The sequence below is a fragment of the Myotis nattereri genome, assembly GCF_964212035.1.
Source record: "Myotis nattereri genome assembly, chromosome: 12".
NCBI classification, from domain to species: Eukaryota; Metazoa; Chordata; class Mammalia; order Chiroptera; family Vespertilionidae; genus Myotis; species Myotis nattereri.
This window is the reverse complement of record NC_138087.1, coordinates 21027986-21051458: the sequence shown is the minus strand read 5'-3', so window position 1 is coordinate 21051458 and position 23473 is coordinate 21027986. Positions and strand designations below refer to the sequence as shown.

The window sequence follows — 23473 nt, the reverse complement described above, 5'->3', positions numbered from 1 at the left end:
ATGTACCCTGACCGGGAATTGAACCATGACCTCCTGGTTCATGGGTTGATGCTAAACCAGTGAGCCACACTGACCAGGCCAGTCAAGGAATTTTGCAGTAAAAAAGTGTAGGGGTGGCTGCTCTGAGCACATGTAGGACAGGTGACATCTTCTGCAGGGGGACCCTTCCCACCATCTCAGGGCTGCTTGTTTCACCACTCAGTCTCATGTAAAACAGGAATATTCTTGCTCTCTATCTGTTCATTTACATGGACTTTGGGACATAGATGAACACAGGTTCTGTGTCTTGCATGATGCCTTATCCTGACGCTTCAGTGTAATTAACCACGAGGATGCTTTTTAATTTAAGAGTTTTGTAAATCCTGCTGCAGCACAGTCCCTCTCATCAAAGGGAACTGCTTGGCCTCACGGTGTTAGGAAGCTGCTCCCAATGAATAGAAGACGTCAGTGTCTGCCACTCCCTGAGGACGCATTGTTGCCTGCCTGTGGCTTTCTGCCTCATCTAGGAACATATCTCTCTGCAGAGCTAACGGTGCTTTCCTTCAGTCGACCCCATGAGGTTTGGAAAGCAGTCAGTTGGAACTACTTCAATTAAAAGCAGAGAAGCTAGGTTTGTGTAAGTGGTAAGTCATGAAGGCAAATAATGTTGAGTGCCACACGAATATATGACAGATAGCGTCATCTCAGCCAGCCAGCGTGTGTATTGTGCGTCACACCAGATGTGCAGCCTGGCATGATCAAACGGTTTTAGAGTTGCCACGCCACCTTCAAATTCCTGTTCCTCCAATTACTTGTGATACCAGGCCTGTAATGTAACAAGTTACTCTTCTGTGGGATGGAGCCAGGGCTTCAGGGTGAGGGGTGTGAGTTGTTCAGTTACACTTCTGATCTTGCTGGATTACTGGGAGAATTGAGCCAAATGGAATGTGTAGAGCAACTAGTTGAATGCTGGCTCCTAGGAGGTTGGTCACCAGGTAGTAGCAGTGATGGCAGTGGGGGTAGAAAGACTATAAAAAAATTGTGAAGGAAACTTGAGAATTGAGCTGGTCCTCCAACAGAGGGTAAGATTTGATCATGAGGAGGTTAATAGGGAGGCATTTTGGGTGGAGCCCAGTAGCAGGACCAAAGAGAACAGAAGTCAGTCTACATAGAAATACCAGTCACAGGAAGTATAAGGACAAGAGTGAATGTAAGGTAAACCTCTTGCATGCTTTATGACCCTGCATTTCAAGGTTCCACTTGAACTGTGCCCATATGTTGGCCGGACAGGCACCCAGCTGGTCACTGCTCTGTGTTCCCACAGTAATGGGACGCCCTCTGCTGCGGTACTGATCATTTTGTCTAACCACATCCTGGTGTTTGTGGAAGGGGTCTGGACTTTATACTCCAGGAAACTGAATGAAAGCTATAACCGCTGTGCCCTGAGTCTTGGATTACTTCTAAGTAGAGTGAAGTGTGACAAGTACTCTTCCTCTAACCGGCCAGTGTATAGTCCACAGCTTTTTCCAGCCTTTCCTATGAAGCAATTTTAGTTACGTACAAAAGCAGACAATACTATGGGTTTCTGTGAATCCAACGTCAACCATTATCACATCAACTTATAGCCACTCATAGTTCACCTGTACTTTGATCCCTAGATTTGTCCATCAACATGTTAGGAGGTATCTAACCTAGCCACCTTGTCCTTGTCACATTCCAGCCATAATGCCTTATCATTCCCAGGCAGAGTTCGAGTTTCCAGTTATCTCAGATGACTTCTTCCAAGTTTTCTAAAAAGAAACCAAGTGATTTGACCTGTACTTTCCCACAGTCTGAATTGTTGAAATCATCTCCTCAGGGTAGTTTAACCAGAGTCTCTGTCCTCTGTATTTTATGTAAATTGGTAGATGGATCTAGACTTGTGCAGATTCACGTATCCTACGTAGCGTTTAGTTTTTTCATCGGAAGAGTGGGTTGTTTGTTTGGTTTGGGTTGTGTGTGTGATGTTAGCAGCCCATCCATTAATTCATTGGGAGCTGTTAAAAGAAAATCATGATATCCTGATTTCATCATTTTTCTTTATTAGCTGGAAGACTTCTCTCGAGAAATGTTTCTTTTTGGACTGGTTGGTGATCCAGTGTAGCAACAGTTTTATGGCTGGGATCCATTCTGCGGACCTGGGAGAATAGCCACAGCTTTCTAGAGCTGCTAACACATGACACCTCTGGAGAGAGTTTCTTAGAAATCATGTTGCAAACGGTACTTTTCAGAGGTGTTTGTTTTCTCTAAGACCTCCCCCATGGGACCAAGGCCATTTTGATAAATGCAAAACTAGGGTTGGGGTTGAAACTAGAGTCAACTGACTTCACAGATCGGGAAGGAACTTAGGGAAATGTTCCACAAAAAGTGTGATTTTTTAATTGCTGGAAACATCCTGTGCTGCTGTTTCCCTAGGTTTCGGTGGACCGGGTTTTAAAGACCCTGAAAGAAAATGCCAACAAAGCCAAAAGTTTGCTCCTCACGACCATACCTCAGATAGGTTCCATGGAATGGTCAGAAACCCTCCATAACCTGAAGGTAAGTATCCTGAGCCATCTGCAAGCAGACACTTCCACAACCTCAGCTGCCTTTCCTATTATGTGCATCTCACCCTTGGTGCATCTCCTCCTGTGTTTTATACTAGCCTAGATGTTTTCTGCAAGTTTTCTTTCCATTTCCTTCCTTAGTAACCATTTGTGATATTGGGTAGTTAGAGCTGGCTGGTAATGCAAGACCATTGGAAGTTGAGGTGGGGAGAGTCCACCAGATTCTTGACACAGTTCTGCCCTGCAGCGTATCTCTTAAGTCCTACTTCAGAAGATGGATAGCACTGGCTCTTCACGTGGCCTACGTAGCCAAGGAAGTTGTTTTTTCTTTGGCAGATCCATGCAGAGTGGTTGCAGCCTTTTAAGCTAAAACTGACAGAGCAGTAACAAAATGGTGCCGGGGAATATCTGCTTACTCTTCATGTTGCATCTAACTAAGAGTCATTAATGATAAACATCGGGTGGGTTGCAGGTTGGTAACTTTTTCTTTTTTTATTTTTATTGGTTTCAGAGAGGAAGAGAGAGGGAGAAAGAGATAGAAATATCAATGATGAGAGAGAATCATTGATCAGCTGCCTCCTACATGCCCCCTTCCGGGGATTGAGCCCACAACCTGGGCATGTGCCCTGACTGGCAATCAAACCGTGGCCTCCTGTTTTATAGGTTGGCGCTCAACCACTGATCCATGCCAATCAGGTGGTAACTTTTCAACTCTAGTATTAACTCCCCAAATATACAGAGTGGGGCAAAAATAGTCTTACAGTTGCTCAGTTGGAAAATAAGGAAATAATTAGTAATAGTACAAGAATAAACTCTGTGTTTTGCATACTCACAACTGTAAGCCTACTTTGTCCCACTCTGTAATTTAAACTGACTGCTACACTCAGACATGTATGATTTTCATTTGGACATGTTGTGACTCTTGATTAACCATATTAGATAAGGAGTTGCCTCAAACTGATCAGATTTTACATTCACCTAATATCCAGGGAGGGTAGCCAGTATGTTCTGAGGTGTCCTAGGACACACCTATACTCTTAGGTCTTATGCCTGTAGTTGAGAAAGGATTTGAAAAGTTGATATAAGCCCTCCCTACCCCAATTACCATTGAGGAGCCTTGGAACAAGAGCCATAATTTTAGTGTGATGAGGATGCAATATGGTAGTGAATGATTGAAACCCCTGGGTGTGGGGAAGTCATGATTTATACTGTTTGCCAGTTTATGTGGTGTAAATGCTCTATAGCTGACTTTAAGCTACCAACATGAAGCCACTGATAAGCTGGACAGGATACATGTAGATGGGTCTCATAAGCTAGTATGAGCAGGCTCCTGCACACTAGTATAACTGAGGTGCCTTTAGGACTGGCAAAGTCAAGAATATGGGATTTGTAATCTATCTTTCCTACTAGACTTTTAGGTCCATAAGGAACAAGAAACATCAGTTTGTTTCAACCTGTATACCTAGGAAATAAATGTTCTTTAATGAATAAATGATAATCCCTTTCCTCCATGAAGTATTTTATCATATCTATAATAATAAAAGCATCATTTGCTAAGTAGACCGGACAGCCAACGACCTTCCGGATGTCCTTCTGGACATAGCCACAGGGGCAGAGGCAGAGGCAGTTAGGGACAATCAGACAGGCAGGCGAGCAGTTAGAGGTGATCAGGCAGGCAGAGTGGTTAGGGCAGGGGTGGGCAAACTTTTTGACTCGAGGACCACAATGGGTTCTTAAACTGGACCAGCTGGCCCCCACCCATGCAACAGGCCGGAACAAAAGCATGGATGGAGTGTTTGTGTGAACTAATATAAATTCAAAGTAAACATCATTACATAAAAGGGTATGGTCTTTTTTTTTTTTTTTAGTTTTATTCATTTCAAACGGGCCGGATCCGGCCCGCGGGCCGTAGTTTGCCCACGGCTGGGTTAGGGGCATTGAGGTAGGCAGGCGAGCAGTTAGGGGCGATCACGCAGGCAGGCAGGCAGGCGAGTGGTTAAGAGCCAGCGGTCCTGGGTTGCAAGAGGATGCAGGCCCGGCTGAGGGAGACACCCCCACCCCATGCACTAATTTCGTGCACCAGGCCCCTAGTCTACACTAATAAAAGACAAACATGCAAATTGACCGTACCTTTGCTATGCCTTAAGCCATGCCCACCAGCCAATCAGAGCGACTATATGCAAATTAACCCAACCAAGATGGCGGCCAGCAGCCACAGAGCTGGAGCAAGCAGGAGGCTTGCTTGCCCCAGCGATGGAGGAAGCCAAGCTTCCCTCCTGCCGCGGCCAGCTCTGAGCTCCACTCAAGGCAACAAAGTTTCAGTTATAGAATATAACTAAACCCCAGATACCTGCTTTCAGCTGGCCGTGGCCACAGATCTGGAGCAAGCAGGAGGCATGGGTTGCACCTGGCGATGGAGGAAGCCAAGCTTCCCGCCCTGCCTGGCTCTGAGCTCCACTCAAGGCTCAAAGTTTCAATTATAGAGGTAAATAAATCCCAGAATAAATAAAATAAAATAAAGGAGAGGCTGGGAGCTTCCATCTCCAGGGGGCTTGGCCAGCCTGAAAACGGCCCTCAGCCCCTCACCCAGAATGGCCAGGCACCCCAGTAGGGACCCCCACCCTGAAGGGGGTGTGACCAGCCTGCAAAGAGCCATCAGCCCCTCACCCAGGCTGGCCACGTACTCCAGCGGGACCCCCACCCTGATCCGGGACACTCTTCAGGGCAAACCAGCTGGCCCCCACCCATGCACCAGGCCTCTATCCTATATAATAAAAGGGTAATACGCAAATTGACCCTAACAGCAGAAAGACTGGGAATGACTGGTCACTATGACATACTGACCACCGGGGGCCAGGCGCTCAATGCAGGAGCTGTCCCCTGGTCGTCAGTGTGCTCCCACAGGGGGGAGCTCTGCTCAGCCACAAGCCAGGCTGATGGCTGCCAGCACAGCAGTGGTGGTGGGAGCCTCTCCCACCTCCTCAGCAGCGCTAAGGATGTCCGACTGCAGCTTAGGTCTGCTCCCTGCTGGTAAGTGGACATCCCCCGAGGGCTGCCGGGCTGCCAGAGGGATGTCTGACTGCCAGGTTAGGCCTGATCCCCCAGGGAGTGGGCCTGAGCCAGCAGGTGGACATCCTCCGAGGGGTCCCAGACTGCGAGAGGGCACAGGCCGGGCTGAGGGACCCCCGCCCACCTGAGTGCACAAATTTTTGTGCACCAGGCCTCTAGTTGAAATACAAAAGCCCTTATTGAAGACAAGAGGACTAGAAAATAATAAGAATTGGAGAATGTCAGTTTAGAAACGGTTACATTTGCCTGAGTGTAATGTGCATCTATATATATATATAAAAGCCTAAGTGACTGTTACAGCGGAATGACCAGCCGCTATGATGCACACTGACCACCCGGGGGCAGCCGCTCAACACAGGAGCTGCCTCCAGTGCAGCCAGAAGCCGGTCTCATGGATGGCAAGTGCAGCTGCCATGGTGGGAGCCTCTCCTGACTCCATAGCAGCACTACCAGGCAGCGGCAGCAGGCGCAGCGGGCCAGGATGAGTGTGAGCGGTGCAGCATCCAGCCTTCATTCGGGCTCCTCCCTGGCTGCCTGCTGCTTGGCACACTGCTACATCCCTTGGGGGTCCTGGACCGCGAGAGGAATGTCTGACTGCCATCTTAGACCTAATCCTGGTGATGTTCTCTGTAGAAGGCAGTTAGTCTGAACATCTCAGTGACTCAGGGAACTCAGGTGAGCCTTCCACTGCGCTTGACTCACCCACTCGGTGGTGTTCACAGGACAGACTGGTGGCCCAGCCTGTGTATGTGCAGCAGCTGCTGAAGCTCAAGCAGCAGACTGTGCAGCAGCAGAAGGCCATCCAGCCACAAGCCGGCAGTTTGACATCCCCTGAGGGGTCCCCGACTGCAAGAGGGCACAGGCTGGGCTGAGGGACCGCCCTCCCCCCACCCCTCCCCCCACCAGTGCACAAATTTCACACACTTAGCCTCTAATAATGCAGTAAAGCATCACAACTCAAGCATGGTTAAGCAAGCCCACCTTGACTTCTTGGAACTGTGACTCATACTGCTATTTTGGTTTTTCTCAACTGTCCCAATTTGGCTGTAATCTCTTGAACTTAGATGACTTGTCAGACAATAAATTTAATATTTCCACTTCATTTCTAAGTCAGAATGCCAGATGTTAGAAATCAGTGTTTTCCTCCCCTCTGAAGCTTCTGAAATTGTGTGTAAAATTGGTGTGTAGTATTCTTTTTTTTTAATTTATTGATTTTTTTACAGAGAGGAAGGGAGAGAGATAGAGAGTTAGAAACATCGGTCAGCTGCCTCCTGCACACCTCCCACTGGGGATGTGCCCGCAACCAAGGTACATGCCCTTGACCGGAATCGAACCTGGGACCTTTCAGTCCACAGGCTGATGCTCTATCCACTGAGCCAAACCAGTTACAGCAGTGTGTAGTATTCTATCTATACCTTTCTAAAGAGGATGTATGTAGCTTTCATCAGATTCTCAAAGGAATATGTAACCTAAAGAGAGAAAGTGAAGAATCAAGGCCTTCGTTCTATAGCACTAAGGATCACCTTACAATTTTTCCTTCTTCTCAGCTCTCTCGGCACTGAACGGTATATCATTCACTAATTGGTTTCAGAAACACTGAGTGCCCACTGTACATCAAATCGTGGTTTGCAACGATACAATTAGACTTGCTATCATGAAGAAGATCCTATTCTCTTTGGAGATAGTAACATTAAAATTTGAAGGATTTTTTTTCAGTGGGATAAGGTGAAAAATGGAGGTTGCATAAACAAAAATCCAGGCTGGGGCTGATGTGTAAATGTGTCCTAGTGGATATGTAAGGGATGGAGATGGTGAGAATCCAAGCAGTCCTCTGAGATAAGCATCATGAACCTCAGCTCACAGGAAGGGAGAGTAAGGAATTGGTTAGGTCCAGTGGTTCTCAACCTGTGGGTCGCAATCCCTTTGGGGGTCGAACGACCCTTTCACAGGGGTCGCCTAAGACCATCGGAAAACACATATATAATTACATATTGTTTTTGTGATCAATCACTATGCTTTAGTTATGTTCAATTTGTAACAATGAAATTGGGGGTCACCACAACATGAGGAACTGTATTAAAGGGTTGCAGCCTTAGGAAGGTTGGGAACCACTGGGTTAGGAGCGCTGCAGAAATCCCACATCTGGTTAGTGATTTCTACTTTGATGAACATGCAAATTTCCTGGAGAATTTATTAAAAGTGTGTGTCTCACGAGTTTACACTCTAAAATCAAAATACGGTTTTTAACAGCATTCCAGTAAAATCATACATAAAAGCCAGTAAGTGCTTGGTTAATTATAATCTGTGCCTACTTTTTTCCTTTCAGAATATGGCCCAGTTCTCTGTTTTATTACCAAGACATTAAAATATAGCATGACTTCCCAGAAGATAAGACTTTCTAATTCTAGTCGTTTGGGGAAGTCTTGCTTAATCTGAAAAGCTTTCGTGCCCTTGCCCGCTAAGGAAGAACATGTGCTAAGACCATGCCCGTGTGACAGATGCCTTCCGAAAGACATGGATGCTCCAAAAAACAGCGAAGCAAATGACCAGTAAACATGTGAAAAATTCCTAACCTTTAGAGAAAAGACAAGAAGATACCATTCACCCTTCCCCCATTAAATTCATAACAATAACAGGTGGGAGGTGCAGTTTCTTCTGTTGCCAAGGATATGAAGACAAAATGGGACTCGGACTATTTATTGGTGGCATTGTAAATGTGTACAGTCTTTCTGGAGAGCGGTTTGGTAAATGTACCAAAAGGCTTAAAAATACTTAACACCCTTATTGCCAGTTACTCTGCTCCTTTCATCTTTAAAAATTCATCTTTAAAAAATTAGAAATATGGTAGTGAATGATAACTGCAAAGAATTATGTGTAAAGAAGGATGTTTTATATTGTGCCAGTTTTAATAGCAAATCTTCAAAACAATCTGAATATCCAAAAATTAGAGATAAATTATGGTTTAGCTCTAATTAGATTATGAAGGGGCCAACTGAAGATCATGTTTTTATGTAATATTTAATGTCCTAAAGGATTGGTTGCTGTATAATATAAAATGAAAAAAAGTGAGCATTTTACAGTACTGATTTTGTTTTAGAATTCTACATAAATGCAAAAAAGACTAGGAAGACATAATCTTTTGTTATATTTTAGGGGTATATTGGATCATTTTTAATTTTCTTTATACTTTCCTGTCTACGCATTTTTTCTACATAAATATAATCAAAGAGCATAGTTGTTTTAAAAATAAAAATTACTGAGCAAGATCCAGCATTTAAATACATTATTTCTGGTAATGAAGCAAAAATTAAGATGGTAATAATAAAAGGAGTTCTTTTTGAGTTCCATCTTTATTTTATATATAAAAAAAAGATCATTAATGACTTGAATAGTCATCGAGATACTTTGCAAATAACTTCGTGAGAAGAGCTGGGCAGTTAACACTGAGATAGTCTTAAGCTATCGAAAAGACTACATACACACATTATTGTGTGCCAGATATTTTTTAAATTAACATTTTATTGTTAACTTTAAAGGAATGGGCTTTGTTTTCTATCAGAGGCAGATCTTTTTTTCTCAGGATCATTAATTTTCACTGTGGTCTATTATACAGGGTCCTTGAACGATGTAGCTTTCGTCTGTTCAAAGTCTATAAAGTCAGTGTGTTTGTGTCTATGAGACTGCCTTCAAGATTATAAGCTACTAATTGTAAACAGTGAAATAAACCCGTTACCCTCCAGCATTAATATTGAGCTGTTTGGGTTACATGTGCTTATGTCTTGGAATCGCTAATGCAGTGGTTTCAACTCCACTTGCACATTAGAGACCCACAAAGGACCCAGTGGATCTGAACCCAGGATTCTCTGGCTCCAACCAATAATTGTTTTCACTCCCCTGTAATATATACCACCCCGTACTTCCCTTTATTCTTAGATGTCTGAAGATGTCAAGGTGAAAACATGGGCTTTTTTCTTGCTGCCTTCAGAAAGTACTGTTCTCCCCCACTTTTAGATACTTTTCTTAATCCAGTTGCCTTTTCTAGCAACCTCATTTCCAGACTTCACAAATGGACCATACTTGTTTTCTGTTACCCATCATTCATTGCTTATACAAAGTCTAGTTAGTTTTTCTTAGACCTTATTCTTCAGAACTTTGACCATTTATTCTTGGTATGCCTCTCTCTCTCTCTCTCTCTCTCTCTCTCTCTCTCTCTCTCTCTCTCTCTAAAACAAAATTAACATCGTGATCAGTTTTGAGCATTTGGAAGTGAATTATGGGCGTAATAGAAAAGTTCTAGCTTAGTGATTTAGGCCGTTGGAAGAATGGCCAGTTACAGGTTAGTACATCTGCATTAACTTACAAATCTTTATTGGTACATATTATGAGCTACTTATTATTTTCCTGATTTTGAGGATGGACAATCAGAATAGTTTATGCATAGCATTAACCAAAAGAGTGGAGAAGGCTGGTATTGCAAGGTTACATTTGAGACCTAAGAATGTTTTGCAAATTAGCCTCAGTACTTCCTGGAGTTGTTTATACTAGGCAACTGAAAAATGTGCTTGATTTCATAGGTATTTGTTGGAGAGCACATTTTTATAGAATAAAAAAAACACAAAAGCATTTGATGATTTCATTTGGGGAAGATTAAAAGGAAATTGTCAGTGTTTTCAAACTATGTCCTCAGTTTTATAGATGATTCAGGCTTAAAAAGTCCACACATTGGAATGTGATGACACATTCATAAACTGCCCCTTTTGACCTCACTTTAGTTTACAAATGCCCCCTCCCCCCAATAAGAACCAAGATTACAAGGCTAAAGCAGTAATAAGAAAGCCATTTCCAAATATATACAAATCACCCAGCTTCAAGAATTATCTCAGCCATTGTCTTCTAAACTCCCACCTTCTAGCCTCCTCCTATGTTATTTTGAAGCATTTCTCATATCACATAATTTAATCCATGAATATTTCAATGTTACTTCTAAACAATATTTTTAAGATAAATAAACAAAACCATTAAGACGAAAAAATGAATAAAAATTCCTTAATGTCATCAAATATGTAGTGGATATGCAACAGTTCAGATGTTTCATAAATGCCATTTTTTACACATCGTTTATTTAAAACAGGATTCAGTTACAGGTCATACATTGCAAGTGGTTGACATGCATTTTGTTTTCATCTCTGTTCCCTCACCCTCTTACTGACTTTCCCTTTCTCCTCCCCCTCCTTACCTTTTATTTTTCACATTCTCTCTCCTCTTCTTACAGTTTATTTGGTGAAAGAAATCCAGTTTGTCCTTGAGAGTTAAATATAATCCAGATTCTTGTAACTGAATCCCCAGAGTGTAACATAATCCTCTGTCCTCTATATTTCCTCTAACTTGGTAAACTGAATCTAGACTTTTTTTTCAAGACTACTTTAGAGGAGGTGGTATGTTCTTCCATAGGAGGGACATAATGTCTCATCTCTTGGATATTAGCAGCCATCAGCTTTGGATACCTTTATCATTAATTTAGTGAGTTGCAAAAAATTATTCCAGTTCAAAGTTACCTTCATGTAACCCCTGAAAAGTGAGGTGACAGCCTCCCTGTTTGAATTAAGATTAAAAACAATATACACAGAAAGAGCATTTCATACACTTGAAGTCATTAATAGCAAGTAATCAAAATCCTGCAGAATTTTAAAATGGATCAGATATGCTAGTGTACTGTGAAACATATTTGATAAATGATTAGGAACAAAGCCACATGAAGAAAAAATAAACAATGAGACTACCTTAAAATACTAGGCATATTTTTTGTTGTTAATCCTCACGTGAGGATATTTTTTCCATTGATTATTAGAGAAGGGGCAGAGAGAAAGAAACATCAATGTGAGAGACACATTGATTGGTTGCCTCCTGAATGCACCCTGACAAGGGCCCAGAATTAAACCTGAAACCCACATGCCCTTGACCAGTAATTGAACCTGCAACCCTTAGGTGTTTGGGCTGATGCTCTAACCACTGAGATACTGGCCAGGACTAGGTGGATTTTTGAAACAACTAAATGGGCCCTAGCCAGTGTGGCTCAGCTGGGTGGGTGTCATCCTGAGCACTGCAAGGTTGCCAGTTGAAAAGGTTGCCAACTTGATTCCTGGTGGGGGGGTGTGCGGGGGGCAGCCATTCTCACATTGATGTTTCTCCTCAAAAAAAAAAAAAAAAAAGTCAATACAGAATTTTTTAATGTTAAATTGAAAAAATAAATACTGATGAAAATTTGAATTTAAAATATAATCAATAAAACTAGAAATCTAGAATTATTCACAACATTACAGTTGGAGAGGAAAATTGATGAGGTGGATTAGGAACTCAAGAAAAAAACCAAGATGTATAGAGATGAAAATATGATAGCTGGAAATGTAAAATATAGCACAAGTTCTAACAAATCTTATTAAAGGGAATACATGTTCCAGAAAGAGGAAATAAAGAAAATGAGGGATGTGACTGACTTCAGCATGAGGAACTCGACTCACCAGCAAAACTCCTGAAAATTATTTTAAAACAATCAGGTAAAATCTCAATATGGTTGAAGAATATATGGCAATTAAAGAAAAACATATTCAAGAAAATGTATTAACATTTTATAAGAACATTGAGAGTCTGGAATTTGAACTGAAATCACTTCTCCCAAATCAACAAGATGGGAACCAGACTGGTGCAGCCAAGGACACAGGGCCCCACCTCCTTCAGCTCCCAGGATGTCAGTGTTTCTCAACCTGCTGCCACCTGTTCCTGAAGCTAAGTTATGGTCAAGTGTAGGTGAGAGGTGGGGTTTCTCTTCTGCCTAGCCACCAAGGAGGTTCTACACTGAGCGATGCTGCTAGCACTGAGTGGTGCTGCTAGCAATATGGGGGCCCCAGACATCTTTGCTGGCTGGTTAGACAGTGACTCCATCCTGGGAGAGTCAAGCAAATCAGAGCTAAAGGTGCTGCCCCCCACCATCACCCCTGAGCCCTCAGCCACTAAACTGGAGAAGCTTGCCATTGTCCCCACCTCCAGCTCCATAGGCATAACCAGAGGTGTTGCCTGGAGAGAGAGCAGGCCGTACACCAGAGAGCTCCTTTTCCTAAAGGAACTGGTTTCATTTGAAACACTAAGGGTGCTCTCAAAAAGAGTGGAAGTTAGTTGTAGGGAGGGGCAATTGAGTACGATATTGGTAGAATCATTGGACATAATAACTAAATTGTAGGCTGGCTCATTTTCATGAGAGAACCTGAGAAGGACATAGCTGGGAGGAAACTGTCTGGGCCCAGAACAAATCTCAACTGATTTTCAGAACTATCCCTTAAAAGGAATCTGAATTTCATGGATTTATTGGTGAGCAATTTATGCCTCGGGCATTATCTACACTAATAAAAGACAAAGATGCTAATTGACCATACCTTTGCCACACCCACCAATCAGAGTGACTATATGCAAATTAACCCAACCAAGATGGCGGCGGCAGCCACAGAGCTGGAGCAAGCAGGAGGCTTGGTTACCCCAGCGATGGAGGAAGCCAAACTTCCCATCGGCTGTGGCCTCCGCAAAAGGCAACAAAGTTTCAATTATAGAAGCTAAATAAATCCCAGATACCTGCTTCCAGCCAGCCACACTGGGAGCTTAGGTGGCTGGGGGCTGTGGCCAGCCTGTAAACAGCCATCAGCCCCTCACCTAGGATGGCCACACCCTCATGGGGTGAGGGTCCCTATTGGGGGGCTTGGCCAGCCTACAAACAGCAATCAGCCCCTCACCCAGGCTGGCCAGGCACCCCAACGGGGACCCCCCACCCTGAAGGGGCTGTGGCCAGCCTGCAAACGGCCATCAGCCACTCACCCAGGCTGGCCAGGCACCTCAGCGGGACCCCCACCCTGAAGGGGCTGTGGCCAGCCTGCAAACGGCCATCAGCCACTCACCCAAGCTGGCCAGGCACCTCAGCGGGATCCCCACCCTGATCCAGGACACCCTTCAGGACAAACCAGCCGGCCCCCACCCATGCACCAGGCCTCTATCCTATATAATGAAAGGGTAATATGTAAATTGACCCTAACAGCAGAGCGACTGGGAATAACTGGTCACTATGTCACACACTGACCACCAGGGGGCAGACGCTCAATGCAGGAGCTGCCCCCTGGTGGTCAGTGTGCTCCCCTCAGCCACAAGCCAGGCTGATGGCTGCCAGTACAGCGGTGGTGGTGGGAGCCTTTCCAGCCTCCTCAGCAGCGCTAAGGATGTCCAACTGCAGCCAGGCCTGCTCCCTGCTGGTAAGTGGACATCCCCTGAGGGCTCCCGGGCTGCTAGAGGGATGTCTGACTGCCAGCTTAGGCCTAATCCCTTGGGGAGCGGGCCTAAGCCAGCAGGTGGTCATTCCCCAAGGGGTCCCAGACTGCGAGAGGGCACAGGCCAGGCTGAGGGACCCTCCCAAGTGCACAAATTTTTGTGCACTGGGCCTCTAGTCTTACCTAATAATAGACAAACATGTAAATTGACCGAACCTTTGCTATGCTAACCAGCCAATCAGGAGAGTATGCAAATTAACCCAACAAAGATGGCGGTTAATTTGCATACAGAAGCTCCAAGCAGCGGAGCTTGTGGAGCAGTGAAGCCTGATGGAAGCCTGTGTGTTTATGCACCCTGGAGGTGCAGAGGTCCCGTCCTAGGCAGAGGCTGATGGCACAACTTCCAACTCCGAGAAGCAGCCTGGGGACTGGAAGACGGCTCCTCTGACCACAGTGCCGCAGCTCCACCAGGAGAGGAGCAGAGAAAGGCCAGAGCCTCCCTCAAGGTGACCTGAAACCCCCACCCACACCAGGCAGGATGCTGGGTCTGTGCAGAGGACTCACCTCCAAGCCCAGCTGGTCGCCCTGCCGCAGCAATGGCACTCCTGGGTGCAGGCCCCAGTGGGACGCAGGGTGGTGGCAGGGACACCATGAGTCCTGGGCTTCTTGCCTCCCTTCCGCGGCCTCCTCCTGCTTAAGGGCCTCGCCCTCCGTGGCCTCCTCCTCCCCAGTGCCCAGAGCAGCTTACTCACCGAGGGTGCTCCCCACAGGCCGAGGGGGTGAATGGAGCAGCGGGGACTCCCAGGTGAAGGGTCGCCCTGAGGAGGAGTCCTGACACCTCCACACCCCGCTCCTGGAGTGCTGCCCAGGCCCTGAGCACAGTGTGGAGCCATGCAGGCCTGGAGGGCGCGGGAGGGGGCGGGCGCACGTATGCCTGGTGCAGCGGGACGTGCTGGTGAGCTGCCCACCTTCCAGGCCTCCCCGGGCCTCAGGCCCAGCGCCCAATGCAGAAGGGCCGCAGTGGAGCCACCAGGCCCTGGACACTGCCCTGGAAGCCACACAAAGACAACCTGATGCTGGAGGGCAGGTGTGAGGTGCTTCGGGAATATGCTGGAGGTAGGGAAGGAAGGTCATGGAAGGGAACAATTGCAAGCGGAGATCCCGAAGGTTCTGAAAGCAGAGGCAGCTCCCTGCAGACCTGAACTCCGTGTGGGCCTCTTTCTCGGCCTGTGGAAGCGGTGCAGACACAGGAGGAGGTGATGGACCGGGGCTGCGCCCAAGGAAGACTCGGAGGAAGCAACGTGTGGCCAGGGCCAGGCGGAGCAGGCAGGCCCGTGCAGAGCCCGCTGGAGCGCAGCCAGACCCCAAGGCGACCCCCAAGCCAGGCCCCAGGGAGAAGCGAGCAGATGCCACTCCACTCGCTGGAGAAGACCACTGAGCAGAAAACTAAAGAAACCGATTTTACATCATTTCCCAGGTGGAGAACAGTTGGCATGTAAGCCCCTGACCAGTGCCCAGCCGCTCCTCTGTCTGTCTATCTCACTCTTAGGTACCATGTTCTTTATTCTCTCTTAACTGCAACTCATTTTTAAACTAGTTTGCTTTTAAAAGAAGACTATATAAAGTTTCCCTTAAGTTATTTAGGCGGTGCTGGGGCTGCTGGGGGCCAGATTGGAGACACAAACACGCAGGGGAGCCCAGCACCCGGCAGCCTCAGAGACAAACCAGCAGGCCCGGCACCCAGCAGCCCCAAGGCCCAGGTGCTGGGGCTGCTGGGAGTATCAGAGACACAAACACGCAGGCCCGACACCCAGCAGACCCAACGCCAGCCACCGCGGTGCTGGGGCTGTGGGGGCCAGATCAGAGACACAAACCCTGCGAGCCCTGCACAGGACGGGGGCTCCGCTCCTGGCGAAGCGCTTTCCCTCCGACCCCGCTCTCCCTGGGAGTCCGGCGCGAAGGGCGCTCTCCCTGGGAACCTGGAAATCCGCCTCTGGGGCGACTGCGCAGCAGCCATGCCTGGCGAGCCACGGAGAGGGTGGCCTACCCATGCGGATGTGTACGCTGGCGGAGGCCACGCAGCTGCCATAGTTGAAGTCATCCTTGATGTAGGAGCGGGGGTAGCGCGGATCAGAGTCGGCCAAGCTGGCAATGGAACCCCAGGTCCCCACCGAATGACTAGAGCAGCAGTCAGCCTGGACGGGGGATCAAACCTGAAACCTAAGCCCTGGCAGAATGGAACCCAAACCTTTGCTGTAGCAGAGCCGCTCCGGCCCACAGCAGGGGCCAGGGCAGCCAGAGGGGTTTTGTTGAGGGGCCCTGACAGGCAGCGTGCAGCGCAGTGGGTTAGAACCTCCTCCCGATACAGCCAGGTTGCGGTTTGGATCCCTGGTCAGGGCACAGCAAGAAGCAACCAGAGAGAACATAATAAGTGAACAGCACACTGGTGTTTCTCTCGCTCCCTTCCTCTCTCTAAAATAATCAATCAATAAAAATAAAAATGAAAATGAAAAATAAACCCTCTGGCTTTCAGAGTTGCTAAAAAAGATAGAAAGTGAAGTGTCATCCCTTCCTGCTCATTCAACAAATACTTCATATGCTCCTTCAATAATCACACTGGGGATGGGTGTTTGTTGGTTTGTTTTGGTTAATCCTCACCTGAGGACATTTTTGCATTGATTTTTTTTTTTTTTTTTTTCGGAGAGTGGAAGGAAGGGAGAAAGAAAGAAACTCATGTGAGAGACATCAATTGGTTGCCTCTTGCTGAATCCCCGACCAGGGCCCGGATTGAGCCTGCAATCCAGGTACGTGCCCTTGACTGGAATCCAACCAAATCAGCATTTTTTTTTTTTCTTTTTAAGTCCTCCCCTAAGGATATGTTCTTTTCATTGATTCTAGAGAGAGAGGAAGGGAGAGAGAAAGCTCCCCAAGCATTCTGCAGGGATGGAACCCACAACCTGTGTATGTGCCCTCACCTGGAATCGAACCCATTACCCTTTGGTGCGTGGGAGGACACTCTAACTACTGATCCACACTGACCAGGACCTAGAGGTACACTTAAAAAATTTTTTCAGATCTCCGTGGCCAGGTTGCTCAATTGGTCGGAGTCTCAATCTGTACACCAAAGGATTTCCTGTTGGATTCTAGGTTAGGGCACATACTTAGGTTTAGGTTAGATCCCAGTGGGTCAACAGGTGCTGGTATTTGTCACATGGATGTTTCTCTCTCTAAAAATCAACTTTAAAAACATCCTCAGGTGAGAATTAAATATATATATATTAAAAAATTTTCAGATCTAAAATTTTATTTGGCTCTTTTTTAAATTTTATTTTTCATTTGCAGTTCACATTCAATATCCGATCCTATATAATAAAAACCCTCATATGCAAATTGACCGAATGATGGAATGACTGGTGGCTATGAACTGACCACCAAGTGGCAGATGCTCAATGCAGGAGCTGCCCCCTAGTGGTCAGTGTGTTTCCACAGGGGGACTGCCACTCGGCCAGAAGCGGCGCTCATAGCTGGCGAGTGCAGCGGCAGTGGCGGGAGCCTTCGTGGCAGCACTAAGGAGCAGCAAGCCGAGCGGTAGGAAGCAGCAAGCAGGTGGACGGTAAGGAGGGAGGGGTCCCGGACTGCGAGAGGGCACAGGCCGGGCTAAGGGATCCCCCACCCACCCCCAGTGCACGAATTTCGTGCACCAGGCCTCTAGTTTAAAATAAAGCGATCACATAGCAATTAGTAAACCTTAACAGCTGGCTATGGTCAGGAAATGAAACAGCCAAAGAGAACCCTATAAAAACCACTGTCCTCCACCCCACCCCCACCCCAGCTACCCAGGGAGGGGCCCAAATAGCCCTGTTCTCGGCTCCCATGTAACTTAAAGGGGAACTTTCACAATGTCCAGAGCCCTAAATGTCCTGCACGTGAAAGAGGAGGATGTCTTCAAACTCCTTGCAGCAGGAACCCATTTGGTGGCACCAACCTTGACTTCCAAATGGAACAATTCAACCACAAAAGGAAAAGTAATGGCATCTACATCATAAATCTGAAGAGAACCTGGGAGAAGCTTCTGGCAGCTCGTGCCGTTGTGGCCACTGAAAACCCAGCTGATGTCAGTCATATGGTCCAGGAATGCTGGCCACCAGCTGTGCTGAAGTTTGCTGCTGCCACCGGAGCCACAGCTATTGCTGGATGCCTCACTCCTGGAACCTTCACTAGCCAGATCCAGGCAGCCATCCGGGAGCTGAGACTTCTGTGGTTACTGATTCCAGGGCTGCCCACCAGCTTCTCACGGGGGCATGTATGTTAACCTGCAGACCACTGCTCTGTGTAACACAGACTCTCCTCCGCCCTGTGTGGACATTGCTGTACTGGGCTGCATATCTGGCGCTTTGGCCAGGTGGGGCACGCTATCCTAGAACACATAGATAGGAAGGTACTGACATCAGGCCAGGCCTTGAGATATGGTCTCATGGTCCCTTCCCAGCACGCAGGCCTTCTTTCTCAGAAGGCCCGGAAGTCTCATTCCAAATTTGGGAGGCAAGGGACTGGAAAAAGTATAAATAAAGAGAGTTTCCTCCATATTGGGGGCCCAGAATTTGAAAGACACATTTTTCTCTGGGCCTCCACAAAATTTAGTAATAAAATGTAACTCTTGCAGTCAGCGCTGCAGTTCAGCCTCTGCTTTGGCAGGGTGCTGTAACTGTAGTCGCTGGCCAGCTCAATAAATCTTCGCTTGCTGTTTACGACCTAATTGGAGTCGGTGGTCTTATTCTCGCGAATGTTGGCCCACAACAATTGCCATCCCTTGCAATAACAAGGGGGCTCACTCGGATGCAGTGGATTCTGGCCCAGGAAGGTCTGCACCAGTGTGGCACCATCTCCAGTGAACACCATGGGAGGTCATGCCTGATGTCTACTTCGATAGAGCTCCTGAAGAGAATGAAAACAAAGAGCAGACCACGGCTGTGCTCCAAGGGGGAACTTCAGGGTGAGTGGATGTTCTAGCTCCCAAGTTCACTGCTGCTCAACCTGAGGTTGCAGGCTGGCGTGAAGGCATGCCAGTGCCCTCTGTGTCTATTCCGCAGTTCCCTACTGACGCCTGGAGAGCTCAGTCTGCCCCTGAAGACTGGTCTGCAGCCCCCCACTGCACAGGCCACTGAATGGGTAGGAATAAACTGAGTAGTTTTAAAAATTCCACAAGCTTTTCAGCAAAATAGAAATAAGGTTGAAGGAAAATAAAATTTCTAAAAATTGAAACATGCACAAAATATACTGTTAACCCACAATGACAATGGACATGACCCAAGAATATGCTCCCTGGGGAGCAATAAATATCAGAAGCTTACCAGTACAGGAAAGAAAAAGACTCCAGCTGGTTGCTAAAGAAACCAAAACAACAACAACAAAACTAGCAAATAACAACAAGCACCAGAGGGGAGGCACCAGTCCCCAGAGTTGCTACAATATATTATCTAAAATGTCCAGTTTTCAACAAAAAAAATATTAGTCATGCAAGGAAACAGGAAAGTATGACCCATCCACTAGGGGAAAAAAACAAACCAGGAACTGCCTGTGAGAGCAACCAGATGTCAAATTTAACAAAGTCTTCAAAGTAGCTATTACAAATATGTTCAAAGAACAAAAGGAAACCAATGATTAAAGAGTAGAAAAGGTATGGTGAAAATGTCACAGCAAATAAAGAATGTCAATAGATAGGAATGATAAGGAAAGAATCAAATGGAAATTCTAGGATTGAAAAGTATAATAACTGAAATGAAAAACTCACTAAAGGGGCTCAACAGTATATTTGAATTAGCAGAAGATAATAATTAGAAGAAAGATCAATAGTGATTATGCAACCTGAAGAACAGAGAGAAAAAAGAATTTAAAAAAAATGAATGGGGCTTCAGAGAAATGTGGGTCACTGTTAAGTGCAGCATATTTGAAAAAATCATGGCTGACAACTTCCCTAATGTACTGAAAACCAGTAATTACACATCCAGGAAGCACAACAAACTCAAAGAAGGATAAAGGTAAAAAGGTCTACAAACAGAAGTATCATATGAGGAATACTGAAAGCCAAAGACAAGGAAAAAATCTTGACAGGAGTAAGAAAAAAATGACTCATCATTTACAAGGGAACCCCAATAATATTCAAACCAGACTTCAGCAGAGGCCAGAAGCCAGAAGAATAATATATTCAAAGTGCTCAAAGAAAGTGTGAACTAAGAATTCTGTTTCAGCAAATGTATCTTTAAAAAAATAAAAGCAGCCTAGCCAGTGTAACTCAGTGGTTGAGCATCCATCCCGGTCAGGGGACATGCCCAGGGTTTGGGGATCCATCCCCACGCAGGAGGCAGCAGATCAATACTTCTCTCTCATCAATATTTCTATCTCTCCCTCTCTGAAATCAATTAAAAATATTTTTTCTAAAAAGAAACTATTAAAGAACACAGCCATGGACACAGACAATAGTGTGGTGAGGACCAAGTGGAAGTGGGGTCAGGGGCTGAGTGAAGGTGGACAAAGGGGGGGAAATTGGGGATATCTGCTATAGTGTCAAGAATATGAAATTTAGCTGAAACCGGTTTGGCTCAGTGGATAGAGCGTCGGCCTGCGGACTGAAAGGTCCCGGGTTCGATTCCCGTCAAGGGCATGTACCTTGGTTGTGGGCACATCCCAGTAGGAGTTGTGCAGGAGGCAGCTGATCGATGTTTCTCTCTCATTGATGTTTCTAACTCTCTATCTCTCTCCCTTCCTTTCTGTAAAAAATCAATAAAATATACTAAAAAAAAGAACAAAACTAGACACATCACACTTCCTGATTTCCAAATATATTACAAAGCTACAATAAACAAAACAGTGTGATACTGGCATAAAGACAGACATAGAAACCAATACAACAGGAAAAGGGGCCCCAAAGCAAACCCACACATATACAGTCACCTGGTTTTCAACAAGGGTACCAAAAATACATAATGGGAAAAGGATAGTCTTTTTAATAAATACAATAGAATGAAGTTGGATCATTACCTCATACTGCATACAAAAATTACTCAAAATGGATTAAAGACTTAAACATAAGACTTAAAACTCTAAAACTAGAATAAAACATAGGAAAAGCTTCACAACATTGGACTTGGCAATGATTTATTGTATATGGTACCAAAGCACAAGTGACAAAAGTCAAAAGAGACAACACCAAACTTTTATACTTCTGTGCATCAAGGGATACAATCAATAAGGTATAAAGGTGACCTATGGAATGGGAGATGATATATTTGAACTATATATCTGATTGATAAGGGTTTAGTATTCAGCATATATAAACAACTCGTACCACTCAACAACAAATAGACAAATAACCTGATTAAAATCTGGACAAAGACTCGAATAGACATTTATCCAAAAATGATACATAAATGACCAAGAAATGAAAAGATGCTCAATATAACTAGTCATTATAGAAATGCAAATCAAAACCACACTGATATATCACCTCACAACAATTAGGATGGCTGCAATAAAAAAAACAAAACAAATTAACCCAGCAATCCCACTTTTGAGTATATATGCAAAACAAACAAACCCTGAAAACAGGATCTTGAAGAGATATTCAAACACCCATGTTTATAGCAGTTTTATTTGTAAGAGCCAAGATGTGGATGCAACCCAAATATCCATCAAGAGGTGAATGGGTAAACAAAATATGCTATAGAAACAATGAAATATTACTGTTTTAAAAAGGAAGGAAATACTGTCACATGCTATAACATAGAAGAACCTTGAGAACATCATGCTAAATAAAATTAGCCAGTCACAAAAATACAAATACTGTATGATTATATTATGTATCAAAATTAGTTAAACTTATGGAAACATAAAATAGAATGGTAGTTACCAGACACTGGGGAGAGGGGGAAATGGAGAGTTGTTGTTTCATGGGTATTGAGTTTTAGCTTTGTAAAATGAAAACAAATGTAGTGATCTGTGGAACAATAATATATATATACTAAACGCTACTAAACTGTACACTTAAAAATAGTTAAGATGGTAAATTTTATGTAATGTGTTTTATCACAATTAAAAAAATAACTTATACTCTGAAAACTACAAAACATTCTTGAAAGTAATTAATAATCTAAATAAATGGAAAAACATCCTATACTTATGGATTAGAAGACTTAATATTATTAAGATGCCAATACTCCTCAAATTGGTCTAGAGCAGCAGTTCTCAACCTGTGGGTCGAGACCCCTTTGGGGGTCGAATGACCCTTTCACAGGGGTTGCCTAAATACATCCTGCATATCAGATATTTACATTACGATTCATAACAGTAGCAAAATTACAGTTATGAAGTAGCAACGAAAATAATTTTATGGTTGGGGGTCACCACAACATGAGGAACTGTATTAAAGGGTCACGGCATTAGGAAGGTTGAGAACCACTGGTCTAGAGCTTCAACACAGAATTACATGAAGAAATTTACAAAGCCGCAATAAAAGTGAGAGATTTTTATTTTTCTCTTTCAGTAACTGATGCATCACATAGACCAAAAATTTAGATATAGAAGATTTGAACAACATAATTATCAAATGTTATTAAATAAATATATGCTATATATGATCATTAGAAAAATTACATTCTTTTCAAAAACCCATTACATTTATAAGAAATAATGACATTTTAGTACACAAATTATGTCTCAACAAATTTTAAAGTAACTTTATCAGAGGTTTTACTCTCTGACCACAATACAAAAGTGAAGGTCAATAAAAATTAAAAATCATAAACAAATAGTATCATTTGTAAGTTTAAAAATACACTTCTAAATAATTCATGTGTAAAAAAATAAAGAGTAATTAGAAAATTGGATTACGTATCAAACTGTGACATGCCGCTAACTCCTACACTTAAAGGAAATTTATAGCCTTTAGATGCTTATGCTAGAAAAGAAGAAAAACTAATAACTGCAACAGTGATTAACTATTAGTATTATAAGAATTTAAAAAGAAGAGCTCTGGCCAGTGGCTCAGTTGGTTGGGCATTGTCCCATGCACTGCAAGGTTGCCTGCTTGATTCCTGGTCACAACACATGCCTGGGTTGCAGGCTCGATTCCAGGTGGGGGACATGCAGGAGGCAGCTAATGGATGCTGCGCTCTCATATCAATGTTTCTCTCTTTCTCTGCCTCCCACTTTCTCTCTCTCTCTCTAAAATAAAAAATCTTTTAAAGAGAGAGAGAGAATGTTCAGGTCATGGCAGAGTAGGTGGATCTTGCACTCACCTCCTCCCAGGACCAAATTGGAAATACTATAAATTGGGGAACAATCACCCTGAATAACCAACTGAGGACTAGCTGAAGAGGAGTCTTACAACCAAGGATTTGCAGAAGCCGCATCAAGACGAGTAGGAAGGGCGGAGACTTGAAAGAGGTTGACACAGGTCCCACCGGTGGTGGCTGAGCTGCCAGAGGGACACCTCAGCCATGGTAGGTTACTCTGAAGAGATGTGGGGCCTCAACCCCAGGC

At 44.8% G+C, this 23473-nt stretch overlaps 1 protein-coding gene and 1 pseudogene across 2 annotated transcripts in view; both read left to right on the top strand.

Annotated features, from left to right (window-relative positions):
• Nucleotides 1–8990, top strand: part of MTAP (methylthioadenosine phosphorylase) — a 46581-nt gene extending 37591 nt beyond the window's left edge. The window contains exons 7-8 of the mRNA XM_081103852.1: nucleotides 2434–2556; nucleotides 7960–8990. Of these exons, the coding sequence (XP_080959978.1) occupies nucleotides 2434–2556; nucleotides 7960–7998 (162 nt within the window). The 3' untranslated portion in view covers nucleotides 7999–8990. The remainder of the gene's footprint in view (nucleotides 1–2433; nucleotides 2557–7959) is intronic.
• An 8845-nt stretch (nucleotides 8991–17835) lies between these two features.
• LOC308528447 (small ribosomal subunit protein uS2-like) lies at nucleotides 17836–19120 on the top strand (annotated as a pseudogene). Its single transcript has 2 exons — nucleotides 17836–18306; nucleotides 18742–19120. The product of its transcript is annotated as a small ribosomal subunit protein uS2-like (transcript).
• Nucleotides 19121–23473: the final 4353 nt, after the last annotated feature.